This window comes from Lynx canadensis, chromosome C1, assembly GCF_007474595.2.
Source record: "Lynx canadensis isolate LIC74 chromosome C1, mLynCan4.pri.v2, whole genome shotgun sequence".
Taxonomy (NCBI): Eukaryota; Metazoa; Chordata; class Mammalia; order Carnivora; family Felidae; genus Lynx; species Lynx canadensis.
Window position 1 is genome coordinate 131,245,535 of NC_044310.1, and position 24,157 is coordinate 131,269,691.

The 24,157-nt window shown below is 33.2% G+C and overlaps 1 protein-coding gene across 1 annotated transcript in view; it reads right to left on the minus strand.

Moving 5' to 3' along the window:
• Positions 1-24,157, minus strand: part of LRP1B (LDL receptor related protein 1B) — a 282,197-nt gene that overhangs the window by 246,845 nt on the left and 11,195 nt on the right. The window contains 7 exon segments of the mRNA XM_032594106.1: positions 2,213-2,394; positions 4,628-4,752; positions 10,743-10,819; positions 15,691-15,709; positions 15,937-16,120; positions 22,177-22,364; positions 23,733-23,873. Of these exon segments, the coding sequence (XP_032449997.1) occupies positions 2,213-2,394; positions 4,628-4,752; positions 10,743-10,819; positions 15,691-15,709; positions 15,937-16,120; positions 22,177-22,364; positions 23,733-23,873 (916 nt within the window).

A 24,157-nucleotide genomic window follows, 5' to 3' on the forward strand; every position in this document is an offset into this window, starting at 1 on the left:
AGCTTCTGCACAGCAAAGGAAACAACCAACAAAACTAAAGGCAACCAACGGAATGGGGAAAAGATATTTGCAAATGACATATCGGACAAAGGGCTAGTATCTAAAATCTATAAAGAGCTCACCCAAACTCCACACCCGAAAAACAAATAACCCAGTGAAGAAATGGGCAGAAAACATGAATAGACACTTCTCTAAAGAAGACATCCAGATGGCCAACAGGCACATGAAAAGATGTTCAGCGTCGCTCCTTATCAGGGAAATACAATCAAAACTACACAATATTTTAGACAGTTATGGAAACTTCACCCTGAAGCTAGTCTCATAAAAACTAAAATCCAAGTTGTCCCATTGTCTCACTCTGGGGAATGAGAAACACAGAATGAACAAAAGGTGTCATTAAATTTACGTGTTAAAATAGGTAGCTTTAATTGTTTCATAAGAAGATGCCATTTTTATCTGTTTCTTTTTGTTATAATGTGGCATATCCATATCATAATAAATATTATCCAAAATTGAAATCAATGGAGTCTTTCATAACATTTACAATAATTTAGTACTTCACCGTTTTAACTGACACTTTTGATGGATGGGTTTATGTTAACGACAACTTAAGGCTGCTTTTGGTTTACAGGGTAATAATACCTGTAACTGGGAGAAATAAAACTTAAAGCTAGACTCAGCTATGTTCACTAGGCTAGGACAGTTTTTGTTTTATAACAAGTAAATTCCACAAAACTATTATGACCTACAGGTAATGTTTGTTTAATATGAAGCATCCTAAAGAGTATGAAAGGAAAAACTAAGTCAGCCATACTGATTTTGAAGAAAAAGGCAATGTTTTGAACATGCTAAAATAAATATCTTCTGATAAAATATTGAAGGAATTAAAGTATTCACATTCTAATGAATGAATGATGATAATAGTCAAACTTATTACATCTGGTCATTATTTCCTGAAGCATATTAAAAACAGACTCTCTTGTGATTCTGTTTCAATTAAAATAGAATTGACATTCTTTTGAATTTTCTGTTGCTATGGTAAAGAAAATACTTTAAAAGTTAAAAGTGGTACATAATTATACAGCAAAAAGTTAAAAGTTGCACATTACCTTGGAAACAGAAGAGTATCTACAGTACAAGGCTTCTCCTATTAGGTACTGCTTCTACCCAAAGTGTTTAAACTTAAGATATAAAATATACTTTGATATGATCACATTGCCAAATATGAATATAAAGGACCAAAAAACATAGATACAACCTATTAGTAAGAAGCAATGTCTAATTGTTGAATATGGTATGATACAAGCAGTGATTTCATGAAAGTATTAAGTAAAATTAATTTATATAGCAGAAAATTTAGAGCACTACAGTTATAATACTTGTTACTGTGAATGTGTCCTATTTTAAAAATAAAATTTTCTCTACATTTGCTATTTTAACAGGCATGTTGAGTAGGTTGAACTTCTACAGAGATCATTTTGGAGTATATAATCACTCTAAATTATAGTGCAAAAAAAGAAAAAAAAGGAAAGGCATGCCTTCTCTAACTACCAAAAAAACATAATTAAAAGTGAATGATAATGGTCATAATCCATAAAACTTTAGCAGGCATACACCTAACTTTGACACCTAAGCTCTGACACCTTAATGTGTGTTCATCCCTCACCTGGAATCTCCAGCCTGCTGGCTTTAATCCTTACAATGACTTGTTCTCCTTTCTCACAATGAAATGCAACTGACACACAGCTCCAGTATGAATCGTTCTCAATATTTCCACTATACTATCCTTTTTGAGTGCACAGATAATGCACCTGGTTACTTATTATCCATGGATACTACTTATGTGTCTTGCCCTAAAGTGGTACAGGAATTACATCATCCATATTTGGACTACCGCAGTCGTTGCCTTTGCTCCAACACTTAAAGGCAATAAATTCGAGAAATCTGTATGTTTTAATTTCTGATATATTTATATTGGTTAGCAAAAATAGTTGTTTAAAACTTTTAAAAATACCTGCTGTTAAATCTCATCATTTCAAATGTTTTTCTTTCTCACTGTGAGAGTCACATTTCTATTTTGACTTCTCAATAAGAATGTCTACACATTACATTTTATATTGGTTTTCATGTTAAAACCTACAGAATGAGATTTACCACACTGAATGTAACCCACAGTTTCAATCTTTAATTTAAGATTCTCAATGTTACAAACCCAGCTCGAGGATCTAAAGACAGGTCCCTGGGGAACTTCAGCTTTTTGCTAACGAGTATAGTAGGGTACAAGCCATTGAGCTTGGATACTTCAATGATCCTTTTTTCTGTGTCAGACCAATAGAGGTTTTTTCCAATCCAATCGACAGCAAGTGCGTTGGGAACAGCTGTGTTATGCACTACCTAACAAAATAAGAATTTAAAAGGTTAACAATGTAAATACCTACAATAAGCACCGAGTAATTGCTTCTTGATTTTTACAGAGATTATAGAATTCTATTTAAACATTAGAAACGGAATTTAGATAAGCATAAGACATAGAACAAATTTACCCTAATAAAATTACTTGTTTGTGATGTGAGAAATTACCTAATATGTAATCAGTCCCTGAAAATTACATATGGATTAAGAAGTAAACACCAAAATAAAAAACTGTTGGACAGTTGCAGAGTTGCACATTTTTGTTATACTTGTCTTCTAAAAATTAGGGGCAAAACTTCTATCACATACAGATACATGCACACAGAATTATTGATATTATTAACCTTTAACAGATTTTGGGGAGATACCAATAGCATTCTCCATTTTCCCAACTGGTTATGCTCTATTGAAATTATCTACAACAAGACAGAAAATGTACATTTGAGAACATACACTATTTTAACCTAACCAAAGGAAGTAAATTCATACAACTGCTGTGCTTGATTCTAACCCATTACAATATCAACTATAATAAGAATATAAGCTTTGTATGTACAAATATGATGCATATAAAATAACCCAAGATTCTTGGTCTATATGATTACTATTTCTGAGTCCTCAGTTTTTTCAGGATTCTGTGAAATGAGAAACTGAAAGTTGGGGCTGTACAGAAGCCAATGGTCATATAATTAGAGGAAATAAAACAATAATGAAAGTTTATATTTATCCTTTCACTAGTGTTATCAATAGTGAAGATATCTAAATCTAGATCTAGATCTAGATCTAGATCTTTATGTCTTGCCCTAAAGTGGTACAGGAATTACATCATCCATATTTGGACTACCACAGTCGTTGCCTTTGCTCCAACACTTAAAGGCAATAAATTCGAGAAATCTGTATGTTTTTAATTTCTGATATATAGATATATACACATATACATATGACAACATGGTAATTTTCGGCAACCAATGGTATCGATCTACTGTATTGAATTGCAAGACATCTTTTCTTCTTTCTCCCATATTCCAATTTTACAAATTTGGCATGGCTGAAAATTTACATTGTCATCCGTGAATTAGTGAATTAGAAAATCACTAATAAGAAAATCAGTGAATTAGTAATCCCAATAGGAAAAAAAAGATTCATTTGTTACCCTATATTATGACATTATTTAAAGTAGTAATAGGTTAGTGGTGGCAAGATATTAGTTAATCCTTTAAAATATTAAAGTATATTCAAAACATATAAAGATAATTAAAATTTTAAATGTCTTATAAAATATGATCAAGCTTGGGTAATGTTATTTTTATAGTTTTTATATACATTTTCAAAGAATTAAAAAAGAAAAATCCATTTCCTTATCTATGTCACATACTGATATTTATAAACTATCAGTTTATACATAAATACATAAATAAAGTTTATACATAAATACAATCATTGCAAATCACCTGAGCCCAACCTAATGGTTGCTCTGGCACTGCATATACACATTTTAAGATTTTATTAATATTTTTGAAATTTATTGCTCCCAATAAAATTTGTGTATGATATTATAGATGGTTACAAAAAAGTTAAGGCAATTGATGGGTTCTATAACACTTGAATTGAAGTGTCTTTATAATATATTTTACTGCTATATACAGTGCAAATAATTTTATTTTAAACTCAATATAACACAGAAAAGGTGCCAAGTAGCTCATATCTAGAATGTGATATGTATTTAATTATGATACTGTCTAATCAGAACATTCATGATTTATAAAAATGCATTCAATTATTTCCAATATAGGAGGTTAATTTTAATAGTGCTGTAATTTCAATCTACAGTCTAGTAATTAATTTTTTCAATCATAAATTCTCAGACTCAACTTTCCCCTTTTATATAAGTCAATACAATTGAAACTCAGGCACTAATCATTCAAGCCAAAAGCATCCCTCACATTTTCTAGGGCTGTGAATAAGGTTCTGAATGTTATTTAGTCAATTTTATTTTTATCTTATTGCAAGTAACAGTGTTATAATGAAACATACGGATTAAAAAGCCTCATATTTCATATTTAAAGTATGTATCAACTTGCACTGTACAAATGTGAAATTCAAACCAACCTAATGCATTTTATGATTTGTATCATTACCATCAATAACATTTTCTTATCAAGTCAGCTATACCAATAAAATATTCAATAATCCCATCATTGTAACATCTAGTTACCTTAATATCACTTCCATTTAAACACATTCTATTTATGCGGCTGCCATTGGGTCGGCTAGAATCAATCCAATAGATGAATTCTTCTCTGTAATCAAAGTCTATAGCAATAACATTGTTTAATCCCTAAAAATAAAAAGGATATGTTTGAACAATAGTTAATAGAAATTATTTTTAAAAATCTTAGGAGTTCGTAAGAATCACTACCTCTCTTTGAACCTAGATAGTTATAATTATGACAATGAATAGCATTTGTGACCAATTCTTTTTAAAAGCATCTTATCTTTACATTTCTCTATACCACACATTTAAGATGTTGTATAATTTATTTGAAAATATTTTCCAAGTAGGTTTCAAAATTCTGGAATGCTTATAAAGTTTAGCCCCTGTTGTGGGTAAACAAACAAACAAACAAACAAAAATATATATATATATATTGTAAAGTGAAAGACTCTCACTTTAGGTTATGTTAAATAGATATGAATTTAATGTCATTATTGTCTGTTCTGTAGAGTAAACCAGAAAGAGCATACACCTAAATTTGCAACAGAAGATCACAGAAGATTTAAGATGAGCTTCAGATAGTCATCTGATGAAAGTCAGAAAAGAAGGTTCAGAAACCATTTGTCCAAAATATTTTTTATCAACAACATAAATTAGCTGCCTTGTTGTTGTTGTTGTTGTTGGTGGTGGTGGTGGTGGTGGTGGTGTGGTTGCGGTTGTTGGGTTTTTTTCTTCTTGAGACCCTCTAGCCAACATAGTCCCATATTAGAATTTAAAAAGTTATAACCTTAGGTGAGTATTTGACCAAAGAGGAACTGAGTAGCCAACATGTTTTATCCTACATGGATATATGAGGATATGCCTGCCTTCAGACTCTTGGTTATGCATTTTTTTAACAAGTAACAGAACTTAACACGAATTCAACTGATGAATTTCTGGATGCCCCAGTTTTTTGGTTTGATAGTTGTGCCTTTTGACTGATTTAACAATTGTACATCAGGATCTGGGAATCTTCTTAGGTGCAGAATAATTCAAACAATTCCTGAGGGGTTAATTTAATTCTGACCTTTTGTTAAGGCTCATATATTACTACCCTGATGGACTAACAAAACTTCGATCAGGATTTCCATTGTGTTAACTCATTTTAAGGCTTGGATAGTCTATTAATTTATAAATATTATTTATTAAAAATATATGATGGAGGGGAAGTGGGTGGGGGATGGGCTAAATGAGTAATGGATATTAAGGAGGGCACCTGTGTTGAGCACTGTGTATTATACACAAGTGATAAATCACTAAATTCTACCCCCAAATCAAAATTATGCTATATGTTAACTAGCTAGAATTAAATAAAAAATTGAAAAAAAAAATGACACTATAGACACTTGGCAAAGCTCTAAGAGATCATTGCCATATCTTTATATCTGTTGTAAAATTATATGTATATATTTATCCTAAAATTGTGATTAAGTCTCAAATTGTTTTGGGGGTCATTTATGAGTAGCTGTAGTCCTATAGGTTAAGGAATAGCACCCTGAGGGAGATGTGCTGTTTGGTTTGGGGAGGAGGGAAAGGAAAGATGATAATTACCACATCTGAATTCAGCTTCCAGATCTATTTCCCAAATTTAGAATTAGATAATGACACTACATTAGATTTATATAGTCCTTCTTAAGACTCAGGCCCAGGCTACATTATTACTGTTCATAATTTTCTTTCTTTCCAATGATCTACAAGACTAACGATGGCCTAGTTATAGAAGCAATTCAGAAAAGGTTCTGGCAAATACTGATTTTTTTTTTTCTTCTCACAGCAGGGCCAAAGTCTAGTGGTCATGGCATTAAAACCACAGGTTCACATCTTATGCTTAGCTGTGTATTTGGCTTAACATGAGCAATTTCTTTCCTTTGCCCAAGATTATAAAGTTAATCTGAAATGGGCTAACTCCTTGGAAATTGGATGCCTTTGGCCATAAATAAGAGACAAAAGTAAACACGATTCTGTAAATTTCTCACTAAGCCCAGATGAATGAACACAAGTATACTTCTTCCTGACATTACTAATAAAAAATAACAACTATAACTGCTTAAAAAATTCAGTCACAGATTCAAAAGATTTGTTAAATATTAATTCACAAGCTAAAACTTGGAGGATTCCCCTTAATTAAATGCACTTCAGCATGCATATCTAGGAAGTTGTCCATGCAAAATCAAGTTTTAAAATATAAATTGAGTATTGGGGCGCCTGGGTGGCTCAGTTGGTTGAGTGTCCAACTTTGGCTCAGGTCATGATCTCACAGTTTGTGAATTCCAGCCCCACGTCGGGCTCTATGCTGACAGCTCAGAGCCTGGAGCTTGCTTCGGGTACTGCGTCTCCCGCTCTCTCTGCTCCTCCCCTACTCGCACTCTGTATGTCTCTCTCTCTCAAAAATAAGTAACATTAAAATAAAAATTAAAAAATAAAATAAAATATAAATTGAGTATAGCCCAAGTTCTATAGAAAGTTTAACAAATGCACTTCAATAGAGTTTGTAATATCCTTTCTGTTCAAGTGTTTTTAACACCAGAGGAATATGGTAAGCGGGTTAGGGTTCTCTGATGGCCTGCAATTCAGATGGATGAATTGGAGTTTTACAGAGAAAAAGGTAGAGAGAATCTTGTCACTAACTTTAGGAAAGATTTACCCAGTCATGGCAGAATTATCCTATTCCTTTTTTTACAATAATCAATTTATATAATGAAAATTCAATTCCAAATTTAGCAATTCAACTATAATTAATGAAAGCTATAAATGCAGAGGAATTGAAGCTCTGAATTCTGACATATCTATCTAAGCTGGTCATCTTTCTACAGCTTTACCCTTTAATCCCCACAGAAAACTTTGCAATTCTCTCTTCTCAGAATCATATGCAAGGAACATTAAAAAAAGTCAAGGGCATGGGCAAAACTAATGTCTAAACACTAAAGCATTTCAGTGGTTTCAGAGCTGAAAATTGGTTTCATCAAAATCCTATTTGCTTCTTTCATTTCTATAGCTGAAGATCTGCACCCTTTGGTTCAAGATGATTAATTTAGGAAATTGTGTTTTGTTTCTCTACACAATTTTACTGGAATAAAAGCCACTGCAGAGACTGAAGTGGATAGCATTGGAAAGCTACTTGATAAATGCACTTAAATTAATAAAATTAATATTTGATTAATGCATTTAATTTCTAACATCCATGTTATTAAAGTATAAGTACATTTTCTTTATGTATGTGGTGTATGGATTTAAATTATAGCCGGCCTACCTAAACTACATTTTAGAATACATAGGGTAAAAAAAATCTATGACCTGTTAAAATTTTTTACTGTAAAGCTTCATGAGATTGTATGGACTACAACAAAGAGAATCAAATTCAAGATATTAGGGTAAATCGTTCTTCCTAATAACCTACACACACACACACACACACACACACACACACAATCCTCTCACATTTAAGACAAGGATGTTTTTTTCACTTATTTTGACTGAGAGAAAATATGGAGATATAATTACTTCCGTTTTTTTACTTCATTCTGCACATGTAGACAGAAATCTCTGAGGAAAAAAAATGTTTCTACTGCCTAGAACTCCTTGAAAATTTTTATAAATGCTGTAATGAAATGCAGTTAAAAATATCTTCCCTGACAGAAATGATATATTCCAAACAGACTGCAGGCAAAACTGGATGTAGGCTTGTCTCTAGTTTTTTGGGTATCTATTTCCTTACTCAGTGGTCACATTAATAAATGCTTTCAAAAGACAGATGTTCAGAGTCCTTATGAGCATCCTCATCTTTCTCACTCCCTTTTCATTTTCATAAACACTACACTAAGAAAACTATCTGGAAGTCATCCCCACTTAGGTACTAGTGATGGCAATGGTCAAAAAGATACCACGAGGAAAAAAAAGTGCTATCTGAAAGTGTGCATTAAAGTGGTTTGGGTATATGAAATACTTAAATGATGCATACAGGAAAAAATCATTTTGCTCCATTAAGAACAACCTCTGATAACATATTAGCTATGAAAACAACAAAAGGGATACCAGCAGAAATGTCCTGAGTCACAGGATTGGAAAATAAAGCAAGGGGATGTCACTGAAGCTCTGTAATAGTCTTCCGTGAAGTCAATAAATATTGTTGCTATTTTAGTTATTAGTTCAACTGAGCTTATAAACAGACTGCCCTAAAGAGAGAACTTTTTCCCTTTATGATAGCAGAGTCTAAAAGGAAGAAAATGGTAAACAAATACACAAAAACAACCTAGTAAAAAGAAAATAAGCTTGTTCCTTTTGCAGGGGCCATACAAGGACTGGCACATCTAACTTGGAAGGTATAGAGAGGCTTAGAGGGGGTATGGAGACCGACTCCAAAGAAAAAGATAATTTTCAACATTTGCTAATTTTGTTATAAGCTTAAAATTAGACTGTGTGGAAGAAAAGAATTAAGTTAAATAATATAGAAAAACATTTGGGCAGCAAACACTTTTCCATTTAGCATAGTTATAAATACTAAAACTTTTTCTCTGGAATTATTTCTCTTATATTATTCATCTCTTAAAGAGATAGCTGTCTAATTCTTATATTTTAAATAGATTTCTGTTTAGTCCTCTATAAACAACATGGAAATATTTTATATTTCCCAATCTCTGTAGGGTTCACCATTAGAGAGAGGCAGTGTGATACAGTGAATGTCGGTGGCACACTCCAATCTCAAGAACAAAAATCTAAACCTCACAGACATTCATGAATGAGGAGACATGTTGTAAGCACACAGGAGGTCTGAGGACTCCTGTGAATTGGAGAGCATGGCCTCTATATCAAAGTGTCAACTGCCATACAATTCGGATTGTGGACATTCAAGGATGTGAGCTCAGCATTGCTATATCTATTTATTTTCATGAGTAGCCAGAAATCTGGATTTTCACGTGAAATTTTCATTTTCAATCTGTGGCTTAGAGGAAACTGGAAAATCTAACTGTCAGGAAAAGTCAATATCACAGTTTCTAATGAATATTTGTACTTAAAATGAGACTGATAAGAAAAATGATTGAAACTGACAAGAGCAGTAGAGGAACCCATCAATAGGTGGCAAAAATATTTCAGGTATTCTTTATGTTGCTAAAAATCACCACATGAATGGCCTTCTTTGTCTATGCATAATGCTGGCTTAACCATACTACAAGAACAAGAAATATCCTTATTTTTGGCACACTTGTTGTAGACAGTGCTTTCACATATTTATGTCACTACTGTACAGTTGGGGGCAAAAAGACATTTGCAGCAGAACAGATACAAACTGAATCTTGCCAAAGAAGCTATTTCTCCTGACAACCAAAAATATGCTGTAACTAACCTGCATGTGATTTCTCTAGTCCATGTAGTAATCACTGTATTTTAATGATTTGATTTTATGCTATTTCCACTGCAGACTGGGAGAAATAAAAAGTTGAGGTGAGCAATTCACAGTTTTCTATCCTATCATCAAATGGAAACCATAACTTTCATCTTAAATAACATACATAAATAAACCCTGACATAGGACTCAAACATCAAAACAGATCAACTCAGATTCTCTTGAAGTGGACAGGTTGAGGATAAAGATGGGTAGAACCAAACAATATGCCTTACAACCTTTGAATCATGGCTCGATTACATTATACTTTCACCCCCTTACTAATTCTAAATTCGAAAGGCTAGAGATCGTCAGTCCTGTTTTATTTCTTAGTTCTGTGAATTAAACCTTAAAATTCTGGAAAAGGTATTAATTTTAAAATTCCAAGGGGGAAACACGAAATACTTTAAAAGATAATTTTATGCTTTCTCTAATCTAGCGATGCTCGAGACAGTTTTTCCCTTCCATTAATTCTATCTTATATTTTTACATTCTTAGATATGGTGTGATGTAACATGTTTGGAACACCCCCTTGACAATTCAAGCAGAATAAAATTTAGCGTAATCTCCTATACAAACATACATGTGTCCATGAGCAAGTGCTTCATAATTCTAATTGTGAGATATTTCTACAGTTCTAATGCATATCTGGAGTACCCATATTAAATATGAAATCTCATGAGAATGTCCTACCTGTTTTTAAGAGTGTGTAGTTGGATCCATCAGTGCTAATTTTCCTTATTTCATGATGATCAGCAAGAATTAGAAAGGTTCTTCATCTAAACACCAAGACAAAAAAAAAAAAACAGAATTAGAATTTTATATGTATGGCTTTCAACTTCACTTAGTTTCAACTTTAAATTTCTACAATTTAAATGTAGTGTTCTACAGTAGATTAATGGTTAAAAAATTTACACTGAATATCTCAATATCTCAATTTACAGTAAAATGAAAAAACAGCAGATACGCAGGTAGTATAGAAAATCTAGATAATTCTAAATGCATCCCTCTCTTTCCCTCAGTTTTTGTGAACAGCAGGTTATCTAATTTATTTGCAACTGGCGGAAATATCTGGTGTCATAATCTGATTTTTAAAATGAATTTTGGGAAAGAATAAGCTACACATATCTTAGAATACTACAGTACAGTACAGCTAAACATTCATATAATCAGAAAAATCTTTCTTGATAATCAAATAACCAGCTTATACTGTCAGAATGACTTTGGTGAAAATCAAGAGTATCATTGCCTACGCATATTTCTTTATCTGCCTGGAGACTTCTCTTAAATAACTTCTGAATTCCAGGTTCTATAATTTTTGTTAATCAATTTCACCTTTCCTCATAATCCTGCTTTTTAATTCCTTTAATAATCTTTATTTCCTTCTTTTAGTTGTTCCAATATATTTTAGTATCTCATTTGTTCTAGAATCTAGGAAAAATAATAATAGGAATCTGACCATGCTCCAAATATAAACCTTTAAAGTGGTTTTTCATCGGGGCGCCTGGGTGGCGCAGTCGGTTAAGCGTCCGACTTCAGCCAGGTCACGATCTCGCGGTCCGTGAGGTTTGAGCCCCGCGTCAGGCTCTGGGCTGTGGCTCAGAGCCTGGAGCCTGTTTCCGATTCTGTGTCTCCCTCTCTCTCTGCCCCTCCCCTGTTCATGCTCTGTCTCTCTCTGTCCCAAAAATAAATAAACGTTGAAAAAAAAAAATTTAAAGTGGTTTTCTTTTAGAATATTTTTGGAAACAAAATGGATTTTTAAAAATATTCAGAAAGTTTCGTATACAACATGTTTATTTGAATACATATTTGAATAATTTAAATTCAAATTGACCACATTCTTGATTGTTATAATCCTAGAGCAATTCAATTAAAGATTTGTTCAAACTCTTTATAAATAGCTTTGTTTCTAAGATGCAGTCATATGCTTAGTTGCCTTGTAAGCAAATTTAATGTCAGTAGAAACTACAAAAGAAAAAAAAAAAGAAAGAAAAAAGAAGAAGAAAAAAAAACAATGAGGAAGACAGTAGTCCACTTTATGTAATTTAATATGGATTTTATTGGAAATCATTACTGTTACAGAGTTATTGTCCTGTTTGTTTACTTATATTAAAACATACTACTTTCCTCTTCTTATAATTTAGTTTCATAGTAATATATAATTAATAGGGTAGTGTATTATTTTTTATCATACTTTATGTCAGGGATTAGAAATGTGTATCACAGGGGTGCCTGGGTGGCTATGTCGGTTGGGTGGCTGACTACAGCTCAGTCATGTCTCATGGTCTGTGAGTTCGAGCCCTGCATTGGGCTCTGTGCTGACAGGTCAGAGCCTGGAGCCTGCTTCCGATTCTGTGTCTCCCTCTCTCTCTCTGCCCCTTCCAGGCTTGCTCTCTCTCTTTCTCAAAAATAATAAACATTAAAAAAAAATTAAAAAAAAAAAAGAAATGTGTATCACACATGCCAGACATCTCCTTCTATGAGCAAGGACAGGATCCCCAATCAATCATTCAGTCTTTGTGTTGATGCTAAATTGAGACTCAGAACCCTACTCAAGAGAGTCAGTCTGAGGTTGAAGGCACCTTGTCATCCCTTGTCAACTATATGTATAAATATAAAATTAGTCAGTCATGGTCTACCTTTTTTGTTAATGTTTATTATTTGGGAAGAGTACAAGCAAGGGAGGGGCAGAAAAGAGAGGGAGATAGAGAATCCCCAGCAGGCTCCATGCTGTCATCATGGAATCTCACACCAGGCTCGATCTCATGAACTGTGAGATCATGACCTGAGCTGAGATCAAGAGTCCAACGCTTAACCAACCTAACCACCAGGTACCCCATCATGGTCTACCTTAATACTTAGGTAGTTCTGTTCTTTACTACTTAAATGTAATAACTGAAATTATAAAATTCCTCAAAGAAAATATCAACAAAAGGCTGCTTTAAGGTCACGTTAATGATTTTTTTTTAGATATTACAGAAAAAACACAAGCAATAAAGGCAAAAATAAGCAGAACTATATCAAAGTAAAAAGTTTCTTTCTGTGCAGCAAAAGAAACAATCAACACAATTAGAAGGCAACATACGAAAAGGGAGAAATATTTGTAACTTATATATCTGATAACAGGTTACATTGAAAACATATAAAGAACTCACATACAAATCATAAAAAAAAAAACAAAAATAAATTGATTTAAATATGGGCAGAGGAACTGAATAGACATTTTTCCAAGAAGACATACAAATGGCCAATAAGTACATCAAAAAATGTTCAACATCACAATAATCAGGGAAACACAGATTAAAATCAGTGAGATATCACCTTACATCTGTTAGAATATCTATCATCAAAAACACCAGAGATAACAAGTGTTGACAAGGATTTGAGAAAAAGGAAACTTTGTTCATTGTCGGTAGGAATGTATATCCACTATGAAAACCAGTATGGAGGTCCCTAAAAAGATTAAAAATAGAACCAACATATGAACCAACAATCTTGCTTCTGGGTATTTATCCAAAGGAAATAAAAACAATGATGAGAAAGATACATATTTCACTCCCATGTTTATGACAGCTGTATTCACAACAGCCAAGATATGGAATAACCTAAATGTCCATCAATGGTTGAATAAAGAAGATGTGACATACATACACATATATATAAATATATGTATATGTATCTGTGTTACATGCATGTGTCAATTTATATGTATGTATTTACGCATATGTATTTTTATAGTATATAATATATATGCATATTATGTTTTATATATTATATACATATACTATATTATACATTATACACATATATACACACACAATGGATATTATTCAGCCATGAGAAATAATGAAATTCTGCCATTTACAACAACATGGATGGTCCTTGAGAACATTATACTAAGTGAAGTAAGTCAGAGAAGGATGAATACTATGTGATTATCACCTATATGTAGAATATCAAAAAAGTCAAACTCATAGAAACAGACAGTAGAATGGTGGTTGCCAGGTACGAGGGGTGAGAGAAATGGGGAGATGCTGGCTAAAGAATACAAACTTCCAGTAAGAAGATAAATAAGTTCTGAGGATCTAGGGCACAGCATGGTGATTTTAGGTAAAATACTACATACTTGAAAGTTGCTAAGAGAGTAGAGCTTAAATGTTATCACCACAAGAAAGAAATGGTAATTAGGTGAAGTGACAGAGGGATTCCTAACACTATGGTGGCACTCATGTTGCAATATCTAAAGTGTATCATGTGTAGACATGTTACACAGCTGTGTCACACAGCTATATGTTACACAGCTAAATGTCAACTATACTTCAATAAAGTTGGAAAAATCCATCTCTTAGCAAAAGAATTATGCTTCAGGAACACTTTTTGTATCATTATTAGTTTCTATAATTGCTGCTAATGAGAAACAACTACAGCATGGACACATGATATAATGAGATAAAAATTGTAATCATTAGCTTCATCTCCTTCATACCCTCCTTTCTGAAAAGTTTAAAGTAACAAAAACATTGACCAGTTTTGTGATTTTCTTTTTCTTATTTCATGTGGCTGAATGCATGATGTAGCAAGTAGGTTTGCAAATAAAACACAGGCTTCAAATAATATTACAAATTGATTCAGTGGAGGAATACTCCAAGAATAAGTAAAGTGAAAAAAAACAAACACACAAAAAAACTGAAAGGGTTTTTTTGTTTCTCTATAATGTGCAAAGGGTTAACCAGTTGAAAAAACTAATTTTAAGAAATTCCTAGGAGCGCCTGGGTGACTCAGTCGGTTGAGCGTCCGACTTCAGCTCAGGTCATGATCTCGCGGCTCACGAGTTTCAAGTCCCGCGTCGGGCTCTGTGCTGACAGCTCAGAGCCTGGAGCATGCTTCAGATTCTGTCTCCCTCTCCCCTCTTCCCTGCCCTTCCCCTGCTCACGCTCTGTCTCTCTCTGTCTCTCAATAATAAATAAACGTTTAAAAAAATAAAAAAAAAAAAAAAAAAAGAATTCCTGGTGCCTGGGGGGCATCTGGGTGGCTCAGTTGGTTAAGCATCTGACTTCAGTTCAGGTCATCATCTCTGGGGCCAGGAGTTTGAACACCCTCTTGTCTTTCTCTGACTGACTTACTTTGCTTAGCATAATATACTCTACGCCGTCATAGAAATGTGACATACATATACATAAGAGCTAGCAATGCTGTTTGATTCACAGAAAGTGAGGGGGTAGAGACAATATTGTGTATCATTTTGCTCAGTCATTTATTATATATTGCTTTGCATTATTTAAATATGTGATTTTCTCCCCTAATGAATTATAATATTTTTAAAATTATGGCCCACGTTTCTATTAAATTTTCTAATTTACAAAGTCAAACTCCTACTAGAAACAAAGAGAAGTTTAATAATATTTGCTGAGTCTATGGAAGAATTCAGTAGCCCTATATAGCTGATTTATTGCTATTGTTGTCATCATCATTACTATTATCATTATTGACCTTCTTGGCATACGTATATGAGCATGTATGGTATAGCGGAGAAGGAAAGCTATTATAATACAGTCACAATAGGCTCTTTAATAGTCTTGGTCAAACCTTCTCTTAAGAACCTGTGATGCAGCAGGAAAAAAATGCTAGAAATAGTTCTTTTTACCTCTGAGCACTCTCAAAATCTAAAAATCAGTTAATAATTCACAAGACCATAATGCGATTTTATTACAAACAGAACAGTTTGTGGACAGCACACAAAATTAGTGACATATCCCTATATCAGGTAGTAAGGAAGAATTTTGATTTCTCAGAAACAGCAAAGGGGAGTGAATTCAGTAGGAATAGCTAGAAAACTCAGAATCCATATGTGTAACTGAGGCTGGATCAGTGGACAAGTTCAATTCCATACCTGAGAGTGATTTGCAGCCATTTGGGTTATCAGGTTGTATTTCATACCCATCTGTACAAAAGCACTTGTAGGTCCCATATGTATTGATGCATTGCTGGCTACACGGAAATCCCAAGGAGCATTCGTCAACGTCCACACATGTTTTACCATCATCCTTCAGTTGGAATCCAGGCCAGCATTTGCACTAAAGAATGAGAAAAAAGTATAATCATTTCATATCATTGTCACTGTCTTTTCCTATTGGATATCCTGTTAGCATGATTCAAGTAAGAAAATCATTTAAGAATAGATAATGACAGGGTGCCTGGATGGCTCAGTCAGTTAAGCATCTGACTCTTGGTTTCAGCTCAGGTCATGATCTCATGGTTTTATGAGTTTGAGCTCCATATCGGGCTCCATGCTGAGAGCATGGGACTCTCTGTCTCCCTCTCTCTCTGACCTACCCCCACTCATGCTGTCTCTGTGTCTCTCAAAATAAATAAGTAAACTTAAAAAAATAAATAAATTAATTAAAAAAAAGAATAGATAATGGCAAGTCTTTCTGTCTCCAGGGATTAACCTTTAATAAGAATTATGTATATTAAGTAATATTAAAGCTAAAAACAAATTCTCCCAAATATCTTCATTTGATCATCCGAGGTTGGCAAGATTTTTATAAAAGTTAACTGACATCATCAAAGCCATGTGGCCATAGCATGGCAAGGACCACAAACCTAGTCAACTTCCTTCATTCTTTTTCTACTGCATTATCTTGACTTTTTAGAAGACTTTAATGATCATAAGAATTAATGATTATGCAGAGCTTTGAAGATTACTAGCATTGGTACATATGCTATTTCAACAGGGCCTTACAGAAATCAGTGATGTAGGTATTATTATTTTTAGTTAACTGATGAGAAGCTAGAGACATACGGGTGAAGTTGCCCGGATAAAGCCAGAGGATTGCTGAGACTGTCTATAACATATACTAAGGCACAATTAATATTGGTCAACTGGGTCTGATCCCATAACTTGGCATGCTGATGTTGTTTGGAGAAATAAAATAATATTAACATAATTTCCCACTATAATTTAATCAATTTTTGTGTCATCAAATCTTTTGTTCAGCATCTCTCTATCATGTACTATATGAAACTCTGATGATGATATGCAATATTTACTAACCAGCATGTAAATTCTGATGTCACACCATAGTATGTCTTTGCAGTCCCGAAAATAATGATGTACTGTGACTGGTCACTGTCTTTCAGGTCTATATTCAATCTCTGCCAGGCAGCATATGAGAATTATAATTATACAAAATGAATCTATAATTGGCCAGATGATTATGATCATACTATCTTTACCAAGACTCTTTAGCACTTTTGGAATTAAGGAATGTGTGAATATTGAGAAGGACAGTGAGTTAAAAAGAAACCCTAAATCGTTATGAGTAACTGGTATCCAAGAGTTATTCAAAGCAAACATTTAATAACCTAGATTATTTATCTGAGGATAAATGTGATGGCAGATCTTTGGATCTATTGGGAAAAAATCAGAGAGATATATGTGCATTTATTAAATAGTAAGCAAACAATTGAGTTTTTTAAGCACACAAAAAAACCATTATTTGGTGGAGAGGCCACTTCATCTTCACCCAGAAATGTTCCAAAGCAAACTAAATGGCTGTTACTAAGTTCTTTTATAAGGAATGAATTGCTTTAAGCTCATAATGAATTGCTTAAGCGCTTTCATTGTTAACAATTTACACCAATATTTAGCTAATAATTCTCAGCAATTACAAGTTTTTGTTTTGTTTTATTTTTAAGCCAACAAATCAAAACAAAAGCCACAGCTTGATTTCCTAAACTCTCCTCATCAAACTCTTACTTTCTTTGAGAAGACATCCTGCTACCTGTTTAAGGAAGTCAGGACAATCAGTGCTTTGCTATGGCAAAGGAAAATGAGGTGATTGATGTCACCTAAGTGTACACTTAAAAATTGTTAAAATGGTAGGGGAGCCTAGGTGGCTCAGTAGGTTGAGCGTCCGACTCTTGATTTTGGCTCAGGTTGTGATCTCATGGTTCCTGGGACTGAGCCCCGAGACATTCCAGCTCTACGCTGACAGCGTGGAGCCTGCTTGGGATTTTCTCTCCCTCTTTCTCCCTATGTCTCTACCTCTCCCTCTCTTTCTGCTCCTCCCTCACTCAGGCTCTCTTTCTCTGTCAAAAATACATAAATGAAAAAAGTTGGTTAAAATGGTAAATTTTATGTTATGTACATTTTACCACAATTTTTAAAAAATATTTTTTAAAAAAACGCAAGTAGAAAATGACAGGATACTAAAATATATCACTGAAAAGGACTGGAGTAGAGATCACTTAGGCCAGAAACCAGAGATCCATAGGCTGAGATAAGGCATTGTTGAATTCAAGGAGCACTTTAGGACAAGTGAAAGGAATTTTAATAGAATGTACTGAATTCCTCTCAGAGAGTATTATAAAAAGAAATAAACAGTGTCCTAATTTTAATGGGATTTCTGAAAATCACTTTGAATGGCTAACATCAGGTTTATACAACTACTATATCAAATAGAACTACTATATCAAATAGCTTCCACATTTATAGAAAATCAATTTCTTAATGTAAAATTGGTAAAAGTGACTAAATATAGATTTCTATAAACAAATGAAATATGTTTAAGAGGTTATCAGTAAGTTTTTAAAACATTATTTATTGAAAGAGAAGATTTTTTTAAAAGATCATTTCCCCCAATCTGTTAACCTTGTTTTAACAAAAACATTTTTGCTCCCAAATAACCCAAAGGTCTCAGTGGGACATTCTACCAGCCTAGCTTTCATAAGTTGAGTGAAATAAAAGAATAATCATTTGTACCTTCAAAGATAAAAGATGAGAGATTAATCTATCTTGGAAACTGAGTTTTAAATTTTCTCATTTTCATTTACCAAAAAAACCCATTTTTTATGAAAGTGAGATTTATGTATTTTCAATATCATCTTAATTTTTCTCACCATCAAGAATGACTTCAAATTTTCCTGATTTGTATTAATTTTTATATGGGATCATATAGCTACCAGAAAGAAATATAGCTACCCAAACTTTTCCTATTAAATTCAGAGAAGTTTCTTTCTAGCTTTTTAAGCAATATTTTACAAATATTATTTCTAATACATACATTAAAACTTATTTCTCTCCCAGAAGTACATTTATTTTTACATGGTAAATTATCCTTCACATCAAAATAAGATCCTTGCTTTAGTAAATGTTATTACTCCCTCCTGAATAGTTAGATACATTGTATTTGTCTTACAACAAACGTGCAAATTGTTCACAGTCCATAAGGTCTAAATTTTGCTTTTGTAAGCAATTTTCATTTTATTGCAGAATTTGGTGGAGGATTTATTGCCATGTTCTATAGCTATTGTAATGAAAAATTGGTTACTGGATATTTTTCTCCATTTCCTGGAAAAGAGAAACCAATAAGCTCCCACCCCCCCCCCCCAATATATAAGCATTTTGTTGTATATAAGGCTTTTTACTCAATTTCCTATCAACACATTATCATGAATATAAATATGTGTGTGTATGTATATGTATGTGTATATATATATATATATATATATATATATATTTAACACAATATGTAAAATGTTAGCTTTGAAACTTTATTTAAATCTCTCATTTCTGATTCTGCTTGAATTTTTATATTGGTCTTGTTTCCCCAATAGATATTTTATTTGATTCATTAGTTTTGACATGTGTACATATTCACGAATGCTATTCATAGCAATTCTGTCAGGTATCAGACACAGAGACTTTCTAAATGATTAAATAAATATATTACCTATTTTAACTAGAATTCTCACTTCATTCTATGACCCCTTCTGAGAAGTCAAGGTGAAAATACTGATTTTTTAAAAGTTATCAACAAACAAGTATTTCTGTATGATGGGTCTTATAAAGTAATTAAAATAGTATGATTTAATATGATGCTCTGGATGATGTCTATTTCTACCACAGTAGTTTTCTAAATATGGCATTTCTGAGTACTAAGTACTTCTTATATGCAGGCATTATAAAAATACTAAAGCTCATTTGGATGTTATATCAAAAGGTGGTCATCTAATATTCTATAATTATTAGATTTTACCACCATATTTGTTATGACAGATTTTAAATACATGTAGAAAAATGTAAGGATATCTACTTTGAAATTGAAGTTTTTAGATAGATGGAAAGATACACAGATGCTAGATAGATGGATGACAGACAGATTCTATGATTTATAGATTCCATAAACATATAGAAATATAGAATATATTATACAGATACAACTAAAGCACTATTTATAAACTCTGCATTGAAATTGTAACTAATAATCTGTAATATTTCTATGACCTGTTCCCTAATATTTCAAGAAACACTTTATATTGATTGTGCATAAGTCACTAATAATATTTTTTTCTGCTCCATTGGGTTTCAAAATATTTATTGCCAAAATTGATTATTTGATAGATATTCATCTCATTAAGAGTTATTTTGGTTCATTGTCTTGTTTCATTTTACCAAAAATACAATGTTATAAGTGACTACATGTGTGTTTTAAGTCTGTAAATTAAAAAAAAAAATTAATGTTTATTTTTGAGAGAAAGAGACAGAGTGTAAGCAGGGGAGGAGCGGAGAGAGAGGGAGACACAGAATCTGAAGCAGGCTCCAGGCTCTGAGCTGTCAGCACAGAGCCCAACATGGGGTTCGAACCCACAAACTGTGAGATCATGACCTGAGCCAAGGTCAGACGCTTAACCAACTGAGCCACCCAGACACCCCTTTAAGTCTATAAATTTAACCAAGTCTTAATACAATATTCAAACTAAAAAAATATTTTTCGTAACAAATGTAGCTTCCTTAGTGTTTTGGTTTTTATCCCTGTTTTTGCATAGAGGAAAATGATCATTGTAGTTTTCTGGTTTCATCTACATACAATTAAATCCTATCAGTATAGTTAAATTAATCACAATACCAGAAATTCAGAGATTACAGACGCCAAAGTGGTTGGCTAAATTTACCATTTGACAAAAGTGGCCTATCATGGGATGTCAAGGCTGGCAAGAAAAAAGATACAACATCTTTGCAATATACAAATATTTTCTCTAGCATGCTTTAAAGAAAGCCACAATTTAACCTCTTTAGTAGTGAGAAATGAGACAGCTCTTTCCAAGTAAAGAGTATTTTACAACACTTTTCCTTATACTGAACAGAATCCGCCTCCTAATTTATAATTCCAACCTTCGAAACAAACTCAGACTAGGTTGCTCCCTATTCCAGTATTTCATATATTTGAATACAGATAACAATTCATCTTTGCTCCAGGGAAAACTCCTAAAGGTATGTGTTCCATACTCCTTATGCTTCTGGATGTACAAATTTGTATACACTACAATTTGTCAAGGCTCCTCTTAAAATGCCCTGTCCATAAGTGTGCATAGTACCCCAGGTGTGTTCTGATCAGTGTGGAATTCAGTAGAATAAAATCTAACCTCTGTAATACTATAACTGGCATTAGACTGAGTCTGTGTTTTAGAGGAGCCTGTCCTATTGCTGATTCAGACAGAACTAGTGTTCACTTAAAAACCGTGACTTCTGAATGAATTGCTCTTCCTAAGATTTCCCCAACCATAATCAAACATACTGTGCAGCTTTAATTTTGTGTTCATTTGCACCCTCCTTTCCAACATGAATGAAAAAGAGATGTTTTTAAGAGCTATTCTTGCCAATCAGTTTTGTCAGTGAATCACCCTCCTCAGGAAAATGGTACTAACAAAAGTCAACTAGGATATTGGGCATGATATATTTTTAGTGTACCTGCACTCAGTCCTAATAATTCGTGTGTTCTGTTTTTTTTTTCTGTTTATATGAACAATATTGTATTATCCAATGTTGTGGTAGACAGATGCTCAGTCCATTTCACTTCAAAGATGGGAGAAAGAATGAGGGAAGAAATGAGAACTTAAGAGTTGCATACATATTTTTGTGCCACCAACAGTATCTCCCTAAACACTGGTCTTCTGCTGATTTTGTTTTTCTTTATGTTCAGCATACATTGAAAATGTTCAACATTTTCATATATCTTCAACAATATTATGATGCATTTTAAGTCTTACAGTTATAGTAGATTAAATAGCATTCACTATCTCAAATTCTAATGTATCGTGTGATTTGCTATTTTTGATGAGTACCTACCTTGTAACTGACTGGAAGGTCTTGACAATCTTGAGAACATCCACTGACTTTCTTACTCAAACATTCATTTATATGGCAGTTTCTCTCATCTGAGCCATCGCCACAGTCATCCTTACTGTCACAAAGACCTCCACTGGGAATGCACCTGCCATTTTTGCACATAAAAAATGAACTGTTGCATGACTGTTCTGGAAAAAGAAAATAAAACAAATGGAACATAAAGGGCATGCCATTGCTTTATACTACAATTTTTGAAAACATTCACAAATATGATAACTTATCTGTCAAAAATTATGGTAAATATATGTGCATCTACAATTCTCTATACATAGTGTAATATTTTATACACAAAATATAAAAAAAATCAAGGGCAAAATGTACTTTCATGTTCAACACTTATTGAAAATCTTTCTTTGCCATGAAAATTAACAATCAAAATAAGCATCTCTAGTAAAATTAATGGAGTATTTCTGTCTTCACCTATATTGTGAAGATGGAATTTAAAAGTATGATGATAGTTGGACATTTCCCTCAAGCCACAGGTCTCTAAGAAATTATATGTCACTAAAAATTAAGAATCTAGAATCGGTAGATATTCCTAAATTCTTTTTCTTCCTGGAAATATAACGTTGACATTTTTAAGTCAGGGCATAAAAAGGACATTTGTGGTGAATAATAGTTTTTCCAAATATATCTATGGAAAGGAGTTTAGGTTTTGCAGGTACTGACAACCTGATGACTTGAATATTACTCATTATCATACATGATAAAAGAAAGCCTATTAGCATGTAAAGTACATGAGAAAAAAGCAATTGGGTTTATTTTAAATATATGACTATGTATTCAGTCTTTGGAATAGTGAAATGATAAATAGACCAAGTTTGGCTATGTATATATTTCTGTTCAAGTGATATGCAATTTATTTCATTGTGCCTAAGTATGACTCATACAGACTTTCTCTCAGTAAATCTCAGCTTATTTTATGTTTAAATTTTCAAATAGGACCATACCAGAAAATTATTTTCACATAATCATGTATTAAGAAAAAATAACTTTTTCAAAGGGGGCAAGGCGATGGATTCATTAAGTTCATTGCCTCAAATCTTTGTATTTTGGCACAGATTTAAATTTCTAAAAGTAGTTTCAAAACATAGTTGATTACTAGGATCTTGCATGGTATCACTTGAAACATCATATGCTTAATTATTTGCATTTTTCCTTGAATATCATACTACAATGACAATCAGAGTCACAGTTTTGCCATTAAAAAGCAAATGTTGGAGGGGCATCTGGGTGGATCAGTCTATTGGGCGTCTGACTTTGGTTCAGGTCATGGTCTCATGGTTCATGGGTTCGAGTCCCACATCACGCTCTGTGCTGACAGCTCAGAGCCTGGAGTCTGCTTCGGAATCTGTGTCTCCCTCTCTCTCTCTGTCCTCCCCTCCCCCCAGCTGACACTGTCTCTATCTCTTAAAAATGAATAAACTTTAAAAAATACTTAAAAATATAAAGTAGAAAGCAAATTGTGGAATAAGCATATTATATATTTTCTGTACCTGCACTTTTGCACTTTGGGTTTAAAGGTGCTTCATCAGAATGGTCAGGGCAATCAAAGTCTCCATCACACTGCCATTGAGTACTTAGGAGGCATCGTCCATCAGCACAACTAAATTCTTCCACATTACACTGTCGATATGCTAGAGACAAAAAAAAAAAAAAACAAACCTTCTAATTAATATAACAAATACTCATTAAAACTACATCCCCCAATGTACACTATACCTAGTTAACCATGGGAGTTACCCATGTCTCCTATGATAAATGTTTCTAATTTCTTTTGGGAACAGTGGTCATAATGAAGAGATATTTGTGGTTGAAAAGTAGGATTAAGGGCCAGAAAATAAAGTAAAAAACAAGGCAATCTTAGTGTTTCTGAGTGAGGAAACAGAAATGCAATACTCGAGCATACCATACCATTTCT